Raw genomic sequence first — 16,888 nt, forward strand, 5'->3', positions numbered from 1 at the left:
TTGCTAGACAAATCAGCACCCTGCAAAACAGACCTGAATTCTATCACACTCCCTACAGTAAACATGAAATAGATATATTTCTTAAAGGCATCGCAATGTAGGAAATGATGCAGAAGCCAAATTGACACATAGCAAGTTCGCACAAATATCTGTTCTATTTGTTGCTTGAAGAATAAATATCGGCCTGTACACCATAGGAGAACTTCCCTGCTCTTCTTTGAACATTCCATTTGAGAAAGCATACGATGCATGAACTTATCAGAAAGATGGTGCCTCTGACAGTGCAGTATCCAATTGCAATGTGAGCCAGGGTTTTGTGCTTAACTCTCTGGTGTGGAACTTCAATCTGACTCAAGTGAGAGTGATATAATTGATCCAAGACTGACAGGGATGTAAGGGAAAGTTCAGACACTGTAAAAATCATTCAGCTGTCAGGCATGGCTCCTGCCTCAGAATCAGACTGTGAAGAGTTTAAAGTCCATATCAGGTATTCCAGGCTGACACTCCAGTGCAGCTGAGTGCTGTTCTCGGATAAGATTTAAAACAAGGCTCTGTCTTCTTTCTCAAGTAGATGAAGAAGATCCCATGGTATTATTTCAAAAAGTTTGACTCTAGGAGTTGTGTCATCATGTTATAATTATATAAAGTCTTGGTTAGGCTGCATTTGGAGTATTGTGTGCAGTTCTAGTCACCACATTACCAGGAGGTTCACCAGGATGTTGCCTGGTCACAGGCGTCGGCTATGAGACGTTGACTAAACAAGGATTGTTTTCACTGGAAAGACGGAGGCTGAGGGAAGACCTGATGGAGGTCTACAAAATTATGAGAGGCACAGACAGGGTGGATAGTCAGAGACTTTTCCCAGGGTGTAAGTGTCAATTACAAGAGGGGTGCAGGTTCAAGGTAAGAGGTGAGACAGGGAAAGTTGAATCGAGATATGTGGGGGAAGTTTTTCTCACAGAGAGGGATGGAACGTGCTGCCAGAGAAGGTAGTAGAGGCAGACACATTAGCAAGATTCAAGATGTATCTGGATGGGTACATGTTTAGAGGAGGAATAGAGGGATATAGAACAAGTAAGGGCAGAAGGTTTTGTTATAATTTAGTTAGGACATCATGATCAGCACAGGCTGGGAGGACAGAACAGCCTGTTTTTGTGCTTACTTTTCGTTGTTTTTTTTGTTTCATTGCAGGGAGCTATCTCTGGTGTCCTGGTCAATGTTCATCTCTCAATCATAATCCTAAAATACAGGTTATTTTGGTCATTATCTCAGTGTTGTTTGTGGGAGTTTGCTTTGCGCACACTGGCTGCTGCATTGCCGACACGATTACAGTGACTATACTTTCAAAATATTGACTGTAACATTCTTTGGGATATTGTATGGTCATGAAAGGTATTGTACAAATGTAAGTCTTTCTTTTCTTATCATTCAGATGGTTTCTGCAAATAAAATGAACACGGGAGTTGTGGCGTGAGTGTATTTTTAAGAATTTTTTTTTAAAATCACGTTCTCTGCAATTTGTAAGCCAGGCTTTTGGTCTCATTGTGGTACTGGCTGTCTGTTAAATGTCCTTGTATTACTCCTTCAATGGGGTCAATGGAGTTTTGGTTATTTTTACTCTGGGTCTCAGGTACTTTCTAGTGTTTGTTTTCTGATCCTGCATCGTTAGGGGGAAGTGATAGTTTAGATGACAGGTGCTCTTTCATTTTCAGTTTTGAGCTGTGGTTTTAGTTTAGAAAGGAAGTGTTATGGTAAGGTTATATAAGGCTTATGATCAGGTTATATAAGGCATTGGTGAGACCGAATTTAGAGTATTCTGTACAGTTTTGGTCACCTAGTTACAGGAAGGATGGTTGAAAGAGTGCAGAGAAGGTTCACGAGGATGTTGCGGGACTTGAGAAGCTGAGTTACAGAGAGAGATTGAATGGGTTAGGACTTTATTCCCTGGAGCGTAGAAGAATGAGGGGAGATTTGATAGAGGTGTATAAGATTTTGATGGGTATCGATAGAGTGAATGCAAGCAGGCTTTTTCCACTGAGGCTAGAGGAGAAAAAAAACAGAGGCCATGGGTTAAGGGTGAAAGGAGAAAAGTTTAAAGGGAATAATGGGGGGGGGGCTTCATCACACAGAGAGTGGTGGGAGTGTGGAATGAGCTGCCGGATAAAGTGGTAAATGCGGGGTCACTTTTAACATTTAAGAAAAACTTGGACGTGTTCATGGATGAGAGGGGTGTGGAGGGATATGGTTCAAGTGCAGGTCAGTGGGACTAGGCAAAAAATGGTTCAGCACAGACAAGAAGGGCCAAAAGGCCTGTTTCTGAGCTGTAATTTTCTATGGTTCTACGGAATGGACATCAGATTGAAAAGCAGCGGCTCTCTCTTTCTCCTGGTATTACAGGAGAGAGGTAATACTGGTATTACTGGTCTTCTGGCCTTCCTGGACTGGAAGATCTGCTGTTGGTGGTTGGCTTGCTTAGAATCTCTCACTCTCCCTGGTGCTTTGGGAGTTGGTTCTGACTTTAAGCTGATTTGTGTGTATGTCCAGAGGCTGTTAGAAGTTACAAGACGAGAAAGTCAGAGTTTCAATTCTCCACCCAAAGGACTAAGTCCGAGCATCATTGATAAAAGTTCCTCAGTGGCTCAGTTGAATCATTCTGAAGTGAAACATCTCAGGCTCATCTTAGCCAAATTCAGATTGCAAAACATCTGATCCAGGCGGACTTCATTAAACACTTTGGAGTTTCTGCCTGAATTATAACAAACTAAATTTGACCAGCTTCCCAACCTAAAGGTATTGTCACTAACCTGACTAAACTGTTCTCCTTTCCTGTCTCTCCTGACATTTCATTCTCTGTACTTGTTTCTTTCTCTCTCTTTGCTGCCCATGTTTTTGCAGCTCTTTCCTATGGCATTTCTCCGATTCTTGTTTGTCTTTCTCTATTGTTTCTCCTGTATGGTCATGTCTCTTTATTGCTGTTATCAAATAAACAGAGTTCAGAGTGCTGAGATCAGGTCATTCTGCCTTCGGTAATGTAAACACAGAAGATATGATTTTTACCGCTAGACTTGCTATTTCAACAACAATAACTTAAATAGCACATTCAACACAATAAACACTCAAGGCACTGCATAGCTTTATACAGTAAAATTATGTGTATTAAAATACATTAGGGGAAGGTGTCAAAATATTGGTCAGAATAGGTTTTAAGGAACATCTTAAAAAAAGAGTGAAATGCAGAGTGTCCAGAGTTTAGGCTGAACTCAATTGAAGGACAAGAGTACCGATGGTGGAATGATTAAATCAAGAGACCCCGAAGCAGTGATAAGAAAAGTCTGTAATTGGTTTAAAATGTCTGTGGATTTGTAATTATTTTTGAGAAGGTTTGCAAAGGATGGTTAAGAGTTTGCATCAATTGTAAAGGGATCAATTGCAATTTTTTGGAAATATTGTTCTATGTCCCCGGCAGCCTTTGACTCAGAAACAGGACGAATGGGACAAAATTAAGAAATAAATTGTGAATCCGGCAAATATAAAGGGGAGCTGCAGTCACAAAGGAGAGCTACAAGCAGAGGAGCAGGAGGGTGAAGGCAATCAGCGTACAGACATGAAGAGAAAACAGACAGAGGCAGAAAGAGGAGCACAGAGAATTCTTGTCAGGAGAAAAAACAAATCACTCTCAAGAAGAGATTATATTGTGTGTTTGGCAGAAAAGGAGACAGGAACTCTTGTTGGGCTGAGCTGGCTAAAATGATCTAAAACCTGGAAAGCTGTGTGAATAGCTTGGAGTCACTACAGAGCTGGGTGTTTTCCAAGAAGCAACCAAACTAAGGTATTTTTGATTAGTCGATTGAAAGACTGTGATACCATCAGGACTGCTGTGACTGAGGGAGGGAAGGTTTGGAGCAAGTGTCTTGCTGATGATACCCATGAAACTCGAGTATGAAAACTGTTGTCGCAAGGAATTCCTAATCTACCCTGTACAAATAAAGATTGGAATATAATCATAAAGTGTAGCCAAGTAACACTATATGTCTACGGGAGCAATGCGGGTAATTTCAGTTATTAGAAATATCCTTATTTCATTACTTATTTAAAATGAAATTTACCTTTATATTTGTTGTATTATTTACCTGCTAATTCATGTTTAACTTGTGATGTTTGTGATGATGTTTCATGTTAAAGTAAAAATCACAAAGAGTGAAATCTTGTTGATAATCTTTTGATTTGGGGGATGTTTGTTAAATTTAGTTATTTGGTCTATGGCTCCCCAAAGGATTCTTAACAATAGGGTCATCAAAAGGTCAGAAGAAGATGAGTGCAAATATCTTGGTGGTTACAGATATCTCGGTGGTTACAGATATCTCAGAGGGTTTTGAAGCTGAGGAGGGTACAGTAGGTCAGTGAGACCAGGGGTGATAGTGAATAAGACTTATTGTGAGCAAGGGTATGGGTAGTAGAGTTCTGGACGATCTTAAGTTTAAGGGGAGTAGAATGTGGCGTACCAGCCAGGAATGTGTTCGAATAGTCAAACCTAGAGGTGGTACAGGTGTGACTGAGGGTTCAGCAGCAGATGAGTTAAGACAGGCCAAAGGCAGATGTTATGGAGATGGAGAGTGCAGTATTAATGAGGGAATGGATTTAAAGTTGGAACATCAAAGGGAGATGGTTATTTTCTCTCATTGGGGAATGTAACTTACCGCTTATCAACTCAAGCCTGAATGTTCTAGGAAAGTTACATCATGCTGGAAAGTAGCTTTTATTCTACAAGAGGCAGAAAACAGGAGGCTATAGGCCATTAGCTTGACACCTGTCGTAAGAAAGGTGAATCAATCATTAAGGCAGTTGGAGCTGGGAACTTAGAAAAACTGAAAGTAATTTGGAAAGTCAGCATAGTTTTGTGACAGGGAAATCATGTTTAACCAATTTATTGGAGTTTTTTGAAGGAGTAACATGCAATGTGGATAAAGGGGAACTTGTAGATATACTGCACTTGAACTTCCAGAAGGCATTTGATAAGGTGCCACATCAAAGGTTATTGTGAAAAATGAGAGTTCATGGTGAAGATTGGCTGGCTGGGAGAAAAGGGAGTATGTAAACAGGTCTTTATCTGATTGGCAGGAGGGGGGTGGACTCCTGCAGGGGGCTGTACTGGGGCCACAACTTTTTACAATTTATATCGATCACTTAGATGAGGGGAATAAGACATGATAGCTAAATTTGCAGATGACACAAAGATAGGTGGGAAAGTATGTTGTGAAGGGAACATAACGATATGCAGATGGATAATAAATAGACTGAGTGAGTCAGCACAAATCTGGCAGATGGAGTATAACGTGGGAAAATATTAAGTTACTCACTTTGACAGGAAGAATAAAAAAGAGAATTACTCAAATTGAGAACAACTGCAGAATTCTGAGGTACAGAGGAATCTAGGTGTTTTCACTCCTGAGTCACAAAAAGTTAGTACGCAGGTACAACATGGAATTAAGACGGCCAATGGAATACTATCCTTTTCCTCAAGATTGAACACGTGTGGAGTTTACACATTCTCCTCATGTCTGCGTGGGTTTCCTCCGGGTACTCCAGTTTCCTCCCACACTCCAAAGATGTGCGGGTTAGGTTGATTGGTCAAGCTAAATTGCCCCTTAGTGTCCTGAGAGGTCTAGGTCAGAGGGATTAGTGGGTAAATATGTAGGGATATGGGGGTAGGGCCTGGGTGGGATTGTGGTCGGTGCAGACTCGATGGGCCGAATGGCCTCCTTCTGCACTGTAGGGTTTCTATGAACAGTACTCTATTCTATAAAAGTGAGAATGCTTTTGTTATACAGAGCATGGTGAGACCACACCTCAAATACCGCCCAGTTCACCGAGCTGCCCAGTTACCCAACCTGGCAGTACGATCATTGGTGCAATTCATTAGCATAAGAACTCTCTCTCTGATCATGACAATATCCTAAGTTGAGGGATCTTGTTGCATTCACATTATATGCTCATTTTATTATTATTCGCTCATAACAATATTGACCATACTTTAAAAATACTTCATTAACTCTACAGCACATCGGAACATCCTGAGATCATAAAAAGCATGATATAAATGCATACTTGTTCTGTCATCATGCTTGTGAGAAAATGTGAACACAGAAATCTCCAGTATTTTGAAATTTGGTTAACCCCTTTCTGGTTCCTAACCCCTCTTCTGAAATGTCTCCACCTGCATCTAAGAGACAAAATCAAAGGCAGGCATTTCAGAGATGAAAATGAACTTTAATACTGGTTCAATAATAAAATCATACATTACAAACACAGTTTGCTCCCTCCCAAAAGGAAGGACTGGGCCTTTCAAACAGGACAGTTGGGTGATCCCAGCAGCCAGCATCCCATCCATTTGTTGCTGCTCTGGTGAGTGCTGATTGTACATCTTCTGGGACTGGAGAAAGTGATCATCTCCTTTCTGACAGAGCCACCAGTGAGCTTGTGTCTTTTTACATATCATTAGCAACAATTAAACAAGCCCTTGATCCAGATGTCTGTTACCATGGAGATGTATATCAAACTCCAAATATTCATAGATCCTTGAGGAAATGCAGTACCAAAAGAGCAACGAAAATGAAAGAAGGGATGAGATTCTGGGGAGTGATGATATAAGGTGGGTATTTCCTTCAAGGAAAATAAACACAAGAAATAGCCTTTCAGTCTCACTCTTCAATAACAACCTTGACATCATCGATGTGAGGAAACATTACGTTTTAACGCAGCGAATGATCTGGAATGTTCTGCCTAAGAATATGATGGAGCCAGCTTCAATCAGAGAGACAGAGTAGACTGGGACTATATAATTGAAATTCACAAGAATGGGGGGAGATCTTATACAAACATATAAGATTATGAAGATGATAGATAACATAGAAGCAGGGAAGCTGTTTCTACTGGCAGATGAAACTAGAACTGGGGGGCCTGGCTTCAAAATAAGGGGGAGAAGGTTTAGAAGTGAATTGAGGAGGAACTTCTTCACACATAGGGTTGTGAATCTGTGGAATTGCCTGCCTAGTGAAGCAGTTGAGGCCACCTCATTGAATATTTTTAAGGACAAGGATAGATAGATTTTTGAACAGTAAAGGAATTAAGGGTTATGCTGAGCGGGCGGGGGAAGTGGAGCTGAATCCACGGAAAGATCAGCCATGATCTTATTGAATGGTGGAGCAGGCTCAAGGGCCTAGATGGCCTACTCCTGCTCCTAGTTCTTGTGTTCTTCTGCTTCAAAAGAGAGCTGGATAAGTGACTGAAGAGGGAAGAAATTCAGGGCTGCAGGAAAAGGGCAGAAGGATGGGACTATTGGAGCTGCTTTCACAGAGAACCAACATGGACATGGCAGACTGAATGGTGTCCCTCTGATCAATTCCACTTTCCTACCTTATTCCCACATCCCCTGGTTTCCTTATTACTCAAAAATAGACTGCAATGACTTAGCACCCACAGCACTGAATAGAGAATCCTCAAAGATTCACAATGCTCCGAGAAAATAAATCTCCCCTCTCCTCAGTTCGAAATGCCTGAGCTTTTCCCCAACAGGATAGAGACCAGATAATATAGGTCCATTCTACTCCCTCTCATCCCAAGACTCAATCCCGAGAATCTTTCTTGTACCCACTTGAAGATAAACATAACCTTTTTTGGGTAAGGAGAGCAAGATTGCACACAGTATTCCAGGTTTCACAAAAAACCCTACATAATTGCAGCAAGAGCTCCTTACTTTTACACCCCAACCCCCTTGCTAACCTTCCTAACTACCTGCATGTTAACTATTGGAGATTTGTATACACAGACTTTCACCGTTTAAAAAAGTAACTGTTTTTCCATTCTTTTGACCAATGTGGATATCTTCACACTTACGCACATTATATTCCATCTTCCACCTTCTTTCCTACTTTAACCTGTCGATATCTCATTGCAGCCCCTTTGTATCCACCTCTCAGCTTACTTTTACACTTGATTTGTAAGACTGGATTCTTTACACTTGGTCCCTTCATCCATGTCATTAACATATTATAAATAACTGAGGCCCTAGCACTGATCCTGTGGTACTCCACTAGTTACAGACTGCCAACCTAAAAATAAGCTTTATATTCCAACTCTCAGTTTCCTGCCTGAGAAAGGCTGAGAGATATGATTGCTGATTTTAGGATTCTAAGAGTAATTCAAAACAAATCTATGGAAACAATATCCCATTAAGAGGTCAATTTATGGGACAGGCTCCTTTGGGTGACAGTGGGTGACATTCGTTTGACAGGTTTTTTTGAGATATGTTGTGTGAGTGATTTGAGATGTGATGTGTGGGACTGGATTAGATTGTGAGGAGCAGGTGATTTTGGACCCATGGTTTCCTTATCTCACATCTGAATCCGTTGTAGGTTCGTTAACAGAGATTGACTGTAGTTAACAGTAACTCTATACACTGCACGATGTGGCAACCGGGAAGATGAACTAAATGACCCCTTGGTCTTTCTTATTGTCTAGCAATTCTTAGGTTTCTATGTGTGGCACAGAGTCTCACAGGCCCCAGGGTCCCAGGTTCAATCCCTAACCTGTGCTAAGTGACCTGATCCCTGCTAATGTTGAGGGCAGTCTATGCCACTGGGTTAAGGATGGAATAAGAAACTCAGGCATGCTGCCTGCACCGTTGAGTTATCCCTGCTGGAAATTGTGCATATTGTAGACACTCAGTTGTGATGGCTCCCAGGATCAAAGAGCTGCCAACACTGTCAGGACACATCCTTGGGTGTGAGACCCCCAGTAACATCCATCAAGAGTTAGCACTTGAAGCAGGAACATAGACATCTGGCAAAAGCCGCCATTCTGACAGAGATCAGGTTACAAGGTGGTTATGAGAAGCAGGGTTCAGTTTCAAATACACATGAAAGTAAAAAGCTTTTATTTGTGTTCCCACACTGCCCGCAGCTTACATCTTTGTTATAATCATACATCAGTGTGCAGCGTGTGTTTACTCTGTCACAGTTTACAACACAAGTGCAACAGGTGAAAGAGTGAGACCAACAGACCGGGAGCTCCTTCCCCAGGTATGTGGGCTTGCTTCTTGGACCTATGATCACCAGCTGTCCTGTTCTCATCCACACTCCCTCCTCCCGTCTCCCAACCCACCCTACCCCTCAATCCCCGCCAACGAGCGAATTTACAGTGTACGTTACAGGCCACTATATATACAGTTTAGAAATTTTCAGTATTGATATTCCAGTTACCACTTATTGAGGATGCATAATGTTCTTTCGGTTGACTGTGGGACGTGAAGAACCCCAGATTGGGCAGTGAAAGATTCTTGCAACCTGTTTGTGACCCAGCTGTACAGAGGTGAGGATCGGTAGTTCTAAGTGGGAAAAAGAAAATTCTAGAATGTGAGCTTGTTCTCTCAAGGGCTTAACCTCATGGCCACCCAGAGGCAGTATTCTCGACATGAGGTCATTGTTTGGCTTTCTTCACAATGGTCCCCACAGCAGAAATGACCGTGGTTTTTGCTCCAGTGGCACTAGTGGTTACCGTGACAACCCCTGGTAGCGTAGCGGTGGTGGTGATGATTGTCGGCTGGGCTATTGTTGTCACAGGTACCGCGGAATCCCATTTACTCTTTCTTTTCTGAGAATCTGTAGACAGGAAGGGGAGACAGCGGGTTAATGAGGAGATTTGCCTGCATTGCACTGGGACAGCTGAAGTGTCACTACATCAACAGCCCAGCACGGGTACAAACGGTGAACTCCTGCCCCATGTGTAATGTGTTCCCACCCTGGGAGTTACCTGCTACTGTTGTGCTGGCTGTGGTGGTGGTGGCTGTGCCAGAGCTGGTGTTGGTTCCTGTTTTTGTTCTGGTCACAAATTCAATCTAAAAAAAAAAGCAAATCAAACAACAATAGAGATGCCACTGCCTTACTGGATGCATTCTACATGGCACTAAGTAGTAGAAAACATAGAGAAGAATTAAGTTGCAGCAAATTAGGGATAAAGAACCATAGGGTAGATATTAAGGCAGCACGGTGGCACAGTGGTTGGCGCTGCTGCCTCACAGGGATCTGGGTTCAATTCCAGCCTTGAGGGACTGTCTATATGGAGTTTGCATGTTCTCCCCGTGCCTGCGTGGGTTTCCTTCAGATACTCTGGTTTCCTCCACAATCCAAAGATATGTAGGTTGGGTGGATTGGCCATGCTAAATTGTCCCAAGATATATAGTTTCAGGGGAGTGGCAAGAAAAATGCATGGGGTTATGGGGTGAACCTGGGTATGAGTTGGTGCAGACTCGATGGGTTGAATGGCCTCCATTCTGCACTGTAGGGATTCTATGATATAATGGAGGGCAGTAATAGTGTAAGGACTAGAGGGGAAGAATTTCTGAGGTGTATTCTCAGACTCTGGATAAAAGCAAAATGCTGGAATCTGAACCCAAAAGAGAAAACGCTGGAAAATCTCAGTAGGTCTGGCAGCGTCTGTAAGGGTAAAGCATCCTTATGGATACTGCCAGATCTGCTGAGATTTTCCAGCATTTTCTTCTTTACGTTCTTAGAACCTTGCCTTTTATACGAGACTCACTTCCCACAGCATTTTCTATTTTTCTTTTAGATGTCCAGTCTGTGCAGTGTTTTGCATTTGCAATAGAGGTACTGAGTGCATTTAAGATTATTCAGAATTTTATAGTTTAGTCCATAGAATTGTGATTATTTATAGTTTATCAGTTACAGAATTTACTGGTTTTGTGTTTTTTTTTACTATTTTAAGCTTTGGATGAGATCCAGCACGTTGTTCGATTCCTCTTACAGGGTAGTGACTTAAACACCATTACCAAACACAGTTTCTTGGCTGGGCACCAAAGGCTTATCTCGATTGTAAGCCAAGGACAGACACTACAGTGATATAGGAAGTTATAATTCACCAATGACAGTGATCCAAAATGCAAGATTTTATAGGAGGCTTGAAAAGACTTGGAAGCTACCTTCTTTTAAATCAGAGAAGTCTCTTTGAAGCTTCTAGACAATTACCCTTTTCTTTCCTTTCCAATTAACTATGGAACCATTCTGCAAGTTAAATCATAGCTCAGCACAGTCGCTGGAAACGTATCTGCTCTATCATGAGAAGCCAGCAACAACCACTGTAAAAATATAGGTTGTGTTATTCTGGAAGCAGGGAGAAGCAGGAATTGCAATAATCGGAGGCAAACTACAGTTTTCATCGTGATAGAGAGGCGATTAAAACACTTTTGAGGATCACTGGGAAGGAGGCTCTGAAATAACGAAGCCCAAAACATTTGAAGGTGTTAATTCCTAATTCACAGCTATCTTGAGAACATAACATTGTCTGTGAGATCTCTGGCTTGAACTTGTAATGTTGGTTTGGGGTTCGGGTTGGAAATCAGTCAGTCTCCCAATTCCTGATGACCATCCAGTGATTTTTGCTGGGAAGCGTGTGTGACTGGATGTCAGATAAGGACAGGATTGGACACTAATGCACCCACCATGATATAATAGCTAGATGGATGGTATAGTGGAGAGTTGCTAATACAGTTTCAGGCGTTGGTATTATACTGGATAGTGTCTTGACCATATGTACACGGGGAACTGGGTGTATTCAGATTGGGATTAAGGCAAGTTGTTGCGGCTGAGGAAATTGAACTTTAGCTTGAAGCTAGCGTTGCCATTTCCTGTCCCAGTGGTGTCAGGCTGTTTCACTCACCTTTGTCCGCTCCTTCTTGGCTTTCTCGATTTTGTCCATCTCTATTTTCTGGGCCTTGGCTGAAGGGGGAGAAGGGGATAGGGTATGAGAATGGGCCAGAGTTTAGCTTTGCCAATATACCGAAAGTGATTGTGACAGAGATAATGCAGCCAGGCTCTGCTCACCATGGCTTTGAATAAAACATTACCTAAAGCCTCATAGTACGAGTCCTCTGACCATCCGTGTGGGTCAAACATGTCCTGTTGAGAAAGTCACATGTTAAGTAAGCCGGAATAACAAGCAGAATACTGCATCTCTCCGTCATGCTGCAGAATAGAAGGGCCTTCACTCTGTATCTACTGTTCTTGATGCTGGATACCAAACCAGAAACCACTCAGTTTGATACACAGCTAATAAAAAAGATACATGAATGTTTTTTCGAGTGGGTTTGAAGAGAATATCAAATGAATGCAGTGTCAAGCTTGAACCCTACTTGAGTGCAAGACTTCTTCATTTTTGTGGCGTTGCCTTTCCTGACTTTTCCGAGTTTATTTCAATTTTTTGGATAAAGTAATGAACAAAGTAAGGAGCAGGAGAAAATGGGTGAGGTTTAAGGTTTGACCTGGTATTTGTCAAACACAGACAAGTTCGTGCAAGTAAATAAATATCTGAATTTGAGCCTGTCTCTCAACCTCATTGGATTAAAAACCAAGAAGGAATGACACTGCCTCCAACTGTAGTTCGCCCATCCCGACACTCGAGATCTGTGAAACATCCCAACTCCCCAAGTCACGCCGCTCCTGTAACATTTAAAAGCCAGCCCACTGTCACCATTCTGGATTCACCTCATATTCCTTCGCAGTTTAAACCTTGTGTATTTCATGTTCTGAGGGCTGTAACTATCACCTGAGTTTCTCAATGAAGGGATATGAGGCAGAGAGTGTAAGCTGTCAGTTACTGAACAGCTGAACATGTACCTTCGGGTAGTTTGTACCAAGTTCATCAATGCCACAGAACTGGATCAGTTTTTCATAAATGCTGAAAGATAGAGAGCATGAAGTTGCTTAAAGTGTTTAGACACAGTGTACACCAGGCAACATTGAAATCCAACTAATCAGCTGGAGTATAACAGCAACTTTCATCCGCCACTCACCAACGCCCCCTCGCCCAGCGCCTCTCCCCCCTCACCCCAGCGCCTCACCCCAGCACCTCTCCCCCCTCCCCCAGCGTCTCTCCCCCCTCCCCCAGCGCCTCTCCCCCCTCACCCCAGCGCCTCTCCCCCCTCACCCCAGCGCCTCTCCCCACTCCCCCAGCGCCTCTCCCCCCTCACCCCAGCACCTCTCCCCCTCGCCCAGCGCCTCTCCCCCCCTCACCCCAGCGCCTCTCCCCCCTCACCCCAGCGCCTCTCCCCCCTCACCCCAGCGCCTCTCCCCCCTCACCCCAGCGCCTCTCCCCCCTCACCCCAGCGCCTCTCCCCCCTCACCCCAGCGCCTCTCCCCCCTCACCCCAGCGCCTCTCCCCCCTCACAAACCCTCCTCCGAATCCCAGTTTGACAGTAGTGACTCCTCTAAAGGCCAGCCAGGCTGGTCCTCCACACCCACCAGACAACATGAGCCCTCATTCTGTCTGACCTGTAAGAGTCAGACTTTCACTGGAATTTATCCCAAGCACACAGACCTGGGGTTGCGGAATTCCTTTTTCCTCTGAATGATGTTGTTCATGTCCAGGCCTTCATTTAGCTTTCTGTCGTACAGCTTCTGAATCTTCTCCTGTGAAGAAAGGGGATGGAATAATTAACAGTCATCAACACTCTATGGGTAGCTACAGCACAGAGTTTCTATGTACACAGACAAGGGGATTGCTCTTGACTTTACTGTGGGTCAGGCTCTTCTCTGCCTCAATAGAGGCTAACTACACCTGGCATCACACTCTTTCCACTTCACCATGATCAGGAACAGGAACCCTGGTTGACTCTTAAGCCAGGATTATTGTGAATAATGCAGTGTCACCACTGCTGTCCCAGCACGGCAGCCAGACATGGGCTTCAGAGCCGCCACCTTCCTGATTGGTATGGTTCAGTATTGTGCAGCTGGGAATCTTTCCCTAATGAGCCACTGAGGACACTATCTTGCAATGTTTCACCAAAAGTCAGAGAATGATGAGAGAGAGCTGCTGCAGAAGTAAAGCTGCATTCTATTTGCCACAGGCAAATAGATTCTCATTTTAAACAGTCAGCACTGGGGGGCAAGCAGCAGAGACACACACCACCAGGAGTCTCTCTGAATGAAAGCAATTCTCAAACGAAGGGAAGATGTTCTGTGGCAGTCTCCTCACTCATACCAATTTTGAAATTGGATTAGCCGGAGATTATTGGCCTGCTCACAGTGTCTTCAACACCAGTATTTACTGGTGGCAGCTCCGACCTGCACTAACCCCTGGTCCTCTGACTCTCATTCTGTCAGTAAGTGTGCTGGGGTTAGTTGTGAGCATGATGATGGTCAATGTCTCCTACATGGGAGAGAGTTTGGTTTGGGGTTATTTAGAGAACAGGACATGTCTACACATAGACGAAAGGAGATACTAGTTCCCACACCTGCTTGGCACATTCCTCACTTGCCGCCAAGGTATTACTGTAAACATTGCAGCCTCGAGCTCGTGTGAGTATTTATTCAGCGTTGACTGAGAAAACAAGTTAGACACTCCCAAAATCTTTGTTAGTTTATGGGATATTTGATTGTGCTTGGAGGAATAGAGAAAAGGGTGAACTCCATGCACTGCTTTCACCTCTCACACACCACAAGCTGCTGTATACTCTCTGCTGGGGAGCTGATCACAGTAAAAAGACTGACAACACCAGGTTTAAGTCCAACCGATTTATTTGATCGTAAACTCACAAGCTTTCGGGGTTTGTCCCTTCGTCAGGTGAATGACTTTTTACTGTGTTTACCCCAGTCCAACGCCGGCATATCCACGTCATGACTACTAGGGGAGCTGATCAGGCAGACTCCAGGATGACGGGACCAACTCTCCGTATTTCTTTGTATTTAACAAATTGGTGCGGTGTCTTCAATGTCAAACAGCCTGTATATAGCAGCATTTAACTTCAATCACAGCTCTGCAGCTGTAAGAGAGGCCAGATTTTTATCCCATCTCCCGCCCCGGTATCAGGGTGGATGAGGCTCGGAGAACGGAACTCTCTGCTGTCCTTGGGCGGGATTTTATGATCCTCGCCAGTGGGTCGTAAAATCCTGGCCAGGGTTTGTTAATATCAGAAGAATTAACAACTTGCATTCATAGAATCATAAAACCCTACAGTGCAGAAAAAGGCCCTTTGGCCCATCAAGTCTGCACTGACCACCCAGACCCTACCGCCATATCCCTACATATTATTACCCACTAATCCCTCTAACCTAAGCATCTCAGGACATTAAGGGGCAATTTTATCAAGGCCAATCAACCTAACCCGCACACCTTTGGGCTGTGGGAGGAAACCGGAGTGCCCGGAAGAAACCCATGCAGACACGAGGAGAATGTGCAAACTCCACACAGACAGTGACCCGAGCTGGGAATCGAATCCAGGTCCCTGGAGCTGTGAAGCAGCAGTGCTAACCATTGTGCTACCGTGCCACCCATTGATACAGTGCCTGATCAAACACATTTACCACCAAGCCACAGAACGAATGTTTGGATAGATGGCCAAAAGTGTTGACAAAGAGGGAGGTTTGAAGGAGGTTCTTAAAGAAGTAGACAGGTTTAGGGAGAGGATTCCGGAGCTTGGGGCCCAGCAGCTGAATGCACAGCTGACAATCGGTACTAGTTACCAGGCCCCCATTTGTGATTTTGTTCATTTTCGGGGCTCCTTTACTGCCATGAGATCAGCTATATATGGTCCCAAAACCAATCCTTTTTCTATCTCAAGCCTGCACAGTTCGACTTGAGGGCTCGGGTAGTGCACTAGAAAACTTTAGATTGGCTAGGAGGGAGTTGAAGAGTGAGTTAAGAAGGGCTAATAGAGGACATGAGAAGACTTTGGCTGATAGGATTAAAGAGAATCCTAAGGCGTTCTATAGGTATGTCAAGAACAGAAGGTTGGTTAGGGCAAGATTAGGGCCAGTTATAGACAGCAGAGGGAAGTTATGTGTGGAACCGGAAGAGATTGGAGAGGCATTGAACCAATATTTCTCTTCGGTGTTCACGCAGGGGGACAAGAATATAGCTGAGGAGGACACTGGGTTGCAGGGGAGTAGAATAGACAGTATTACAGTTGATAAGGAGGATGTGCTGGATATTCTTGAGGGATTGAAAATAGATAAGTCCCCTGGTCCGGATGGGATCTACCCTAGGATCCTCTGGGAGGCAAGAGAAGTGATTGCAGAGCCTCTGGCTCTGATCTTCAGGTCGTCGTTGGCCTCTGGTATAGTACCGGAAGATTGGAGGTTAGCGAATGTTGTCCCATTGTTTAAGAAGGGGAACAGAGACTTCCCCGGGAATTATAGACCGGTGAGTCTCACTTCTGTTGTGGGCAAGGTTTTAGAAAAAATTATTAGGGATAGGATTTATAGTTATTTGGAGAGTAATGAATTGATTGGAGATAGTCAGCATGGTTTTGTAGCGGGTAGGTCGTGCCTTACTAACCTTATTGAGTTTTTTGAGAAAGTGACCAAAGAGGTGGAGGGGGGTAAGGCAGTTGATGTGGTATATATGGATTTTAGTAAGGCGTTTGATAAGGTTCACCATGGTAGGCTTCTGCAGAAAATGCAGATGTATGGGATTGAGGGTAATCTAGGAAATTGGATCAGGAATTGGCTAGCAGATAGGAGACAGAGGGTGGTGGTTGATGGTAAATATTCGTCATGGAGTTCGGTTACGAGTGGTGTGCCTCAGGGATCTGTTTTGGGGCCACTGCTGTTTGTAATTTTTATTAATGATCTGGATGAGGGTATAGTTGGGTGGATTAGTAAATTTGCTGATGACACCAAAGTCGGAGGTGTGGTAGATTGTGAGGAAGGGTGTCATAGTTTGCAGGAAGACTTGGACAGGTTGCAGAGCTGGGCTGAGAGGTGGCGGATGGAATTTAATGCGGAGGAGTGTGAGGTAATTCACTTTGGTAGGAATAACAGATGTGTTGAGTATAGGGCTAATGGGAGGACTTTGAATAGTGTGGATGAACAGAGGGATC

The 16,888-nt window shown here is 43.8% G+C and overlaps 1 protein-coding gene across 1 annotated transcript in view; it reads right to left on the minus strand.

Moving 5' to 3' along the window:
- Positions 1 to 6,246: 6,246 nt before the first annotated feature.
- sap30bp (SAP30 binding protein) overlaps positions 6,247 to 16,888 on the minus strand; it is a 72,334-nt gene continuing 61,692 nt past the window's right edge. Inside the window, exons 6-11 of the mRNA XM_080209148.1 lie at positions 13,387 to 13,478; positions 12,687 to 12,747; positions 11,918 to 11,969; positions 11,731 to 11,789; positions 9,808 to 9,892; positions 6,247 to 9,656 (exon numbers count right to left, since the gene is read on the minus strand). Coding sequence (XP_080065274.1) covers positions 9,475 to 9,656; positions 9,808 to 9,892; positions 11,731 to 11,789; positions 11,918 to 11,969; positions 12,687 to 12,747; positions 13,387 to 13,478 — 531 coding nt within the window. The 3' untranslated portion in view covers positions 6,247 to 9,474. The remainder of the gene's footprint in view (positions 9,657 to 9,807; positions 9,893 to 11,730; positions 11,790 to 11,917; positions 11,970 to 12,686; positions 12,748 to 13,386; positions 13,479 to 16,888) is intronic.

Source organism: Carcharhinus amblyrhynchos, chromosome 21, assembly GCF_965287045.1.
Source record: "Carcharhinus amblyrhynchos chromosome 21, sCarAmb.v2.hapA, whole genome shotgun sequence".
NCBI lineage: Eukaryota > Metazoa > Chordata > Chondrichthyes > Carcharhiniformes > Carcharhinidae > Carcharhinus > Carcharhinus amblyrhynchos.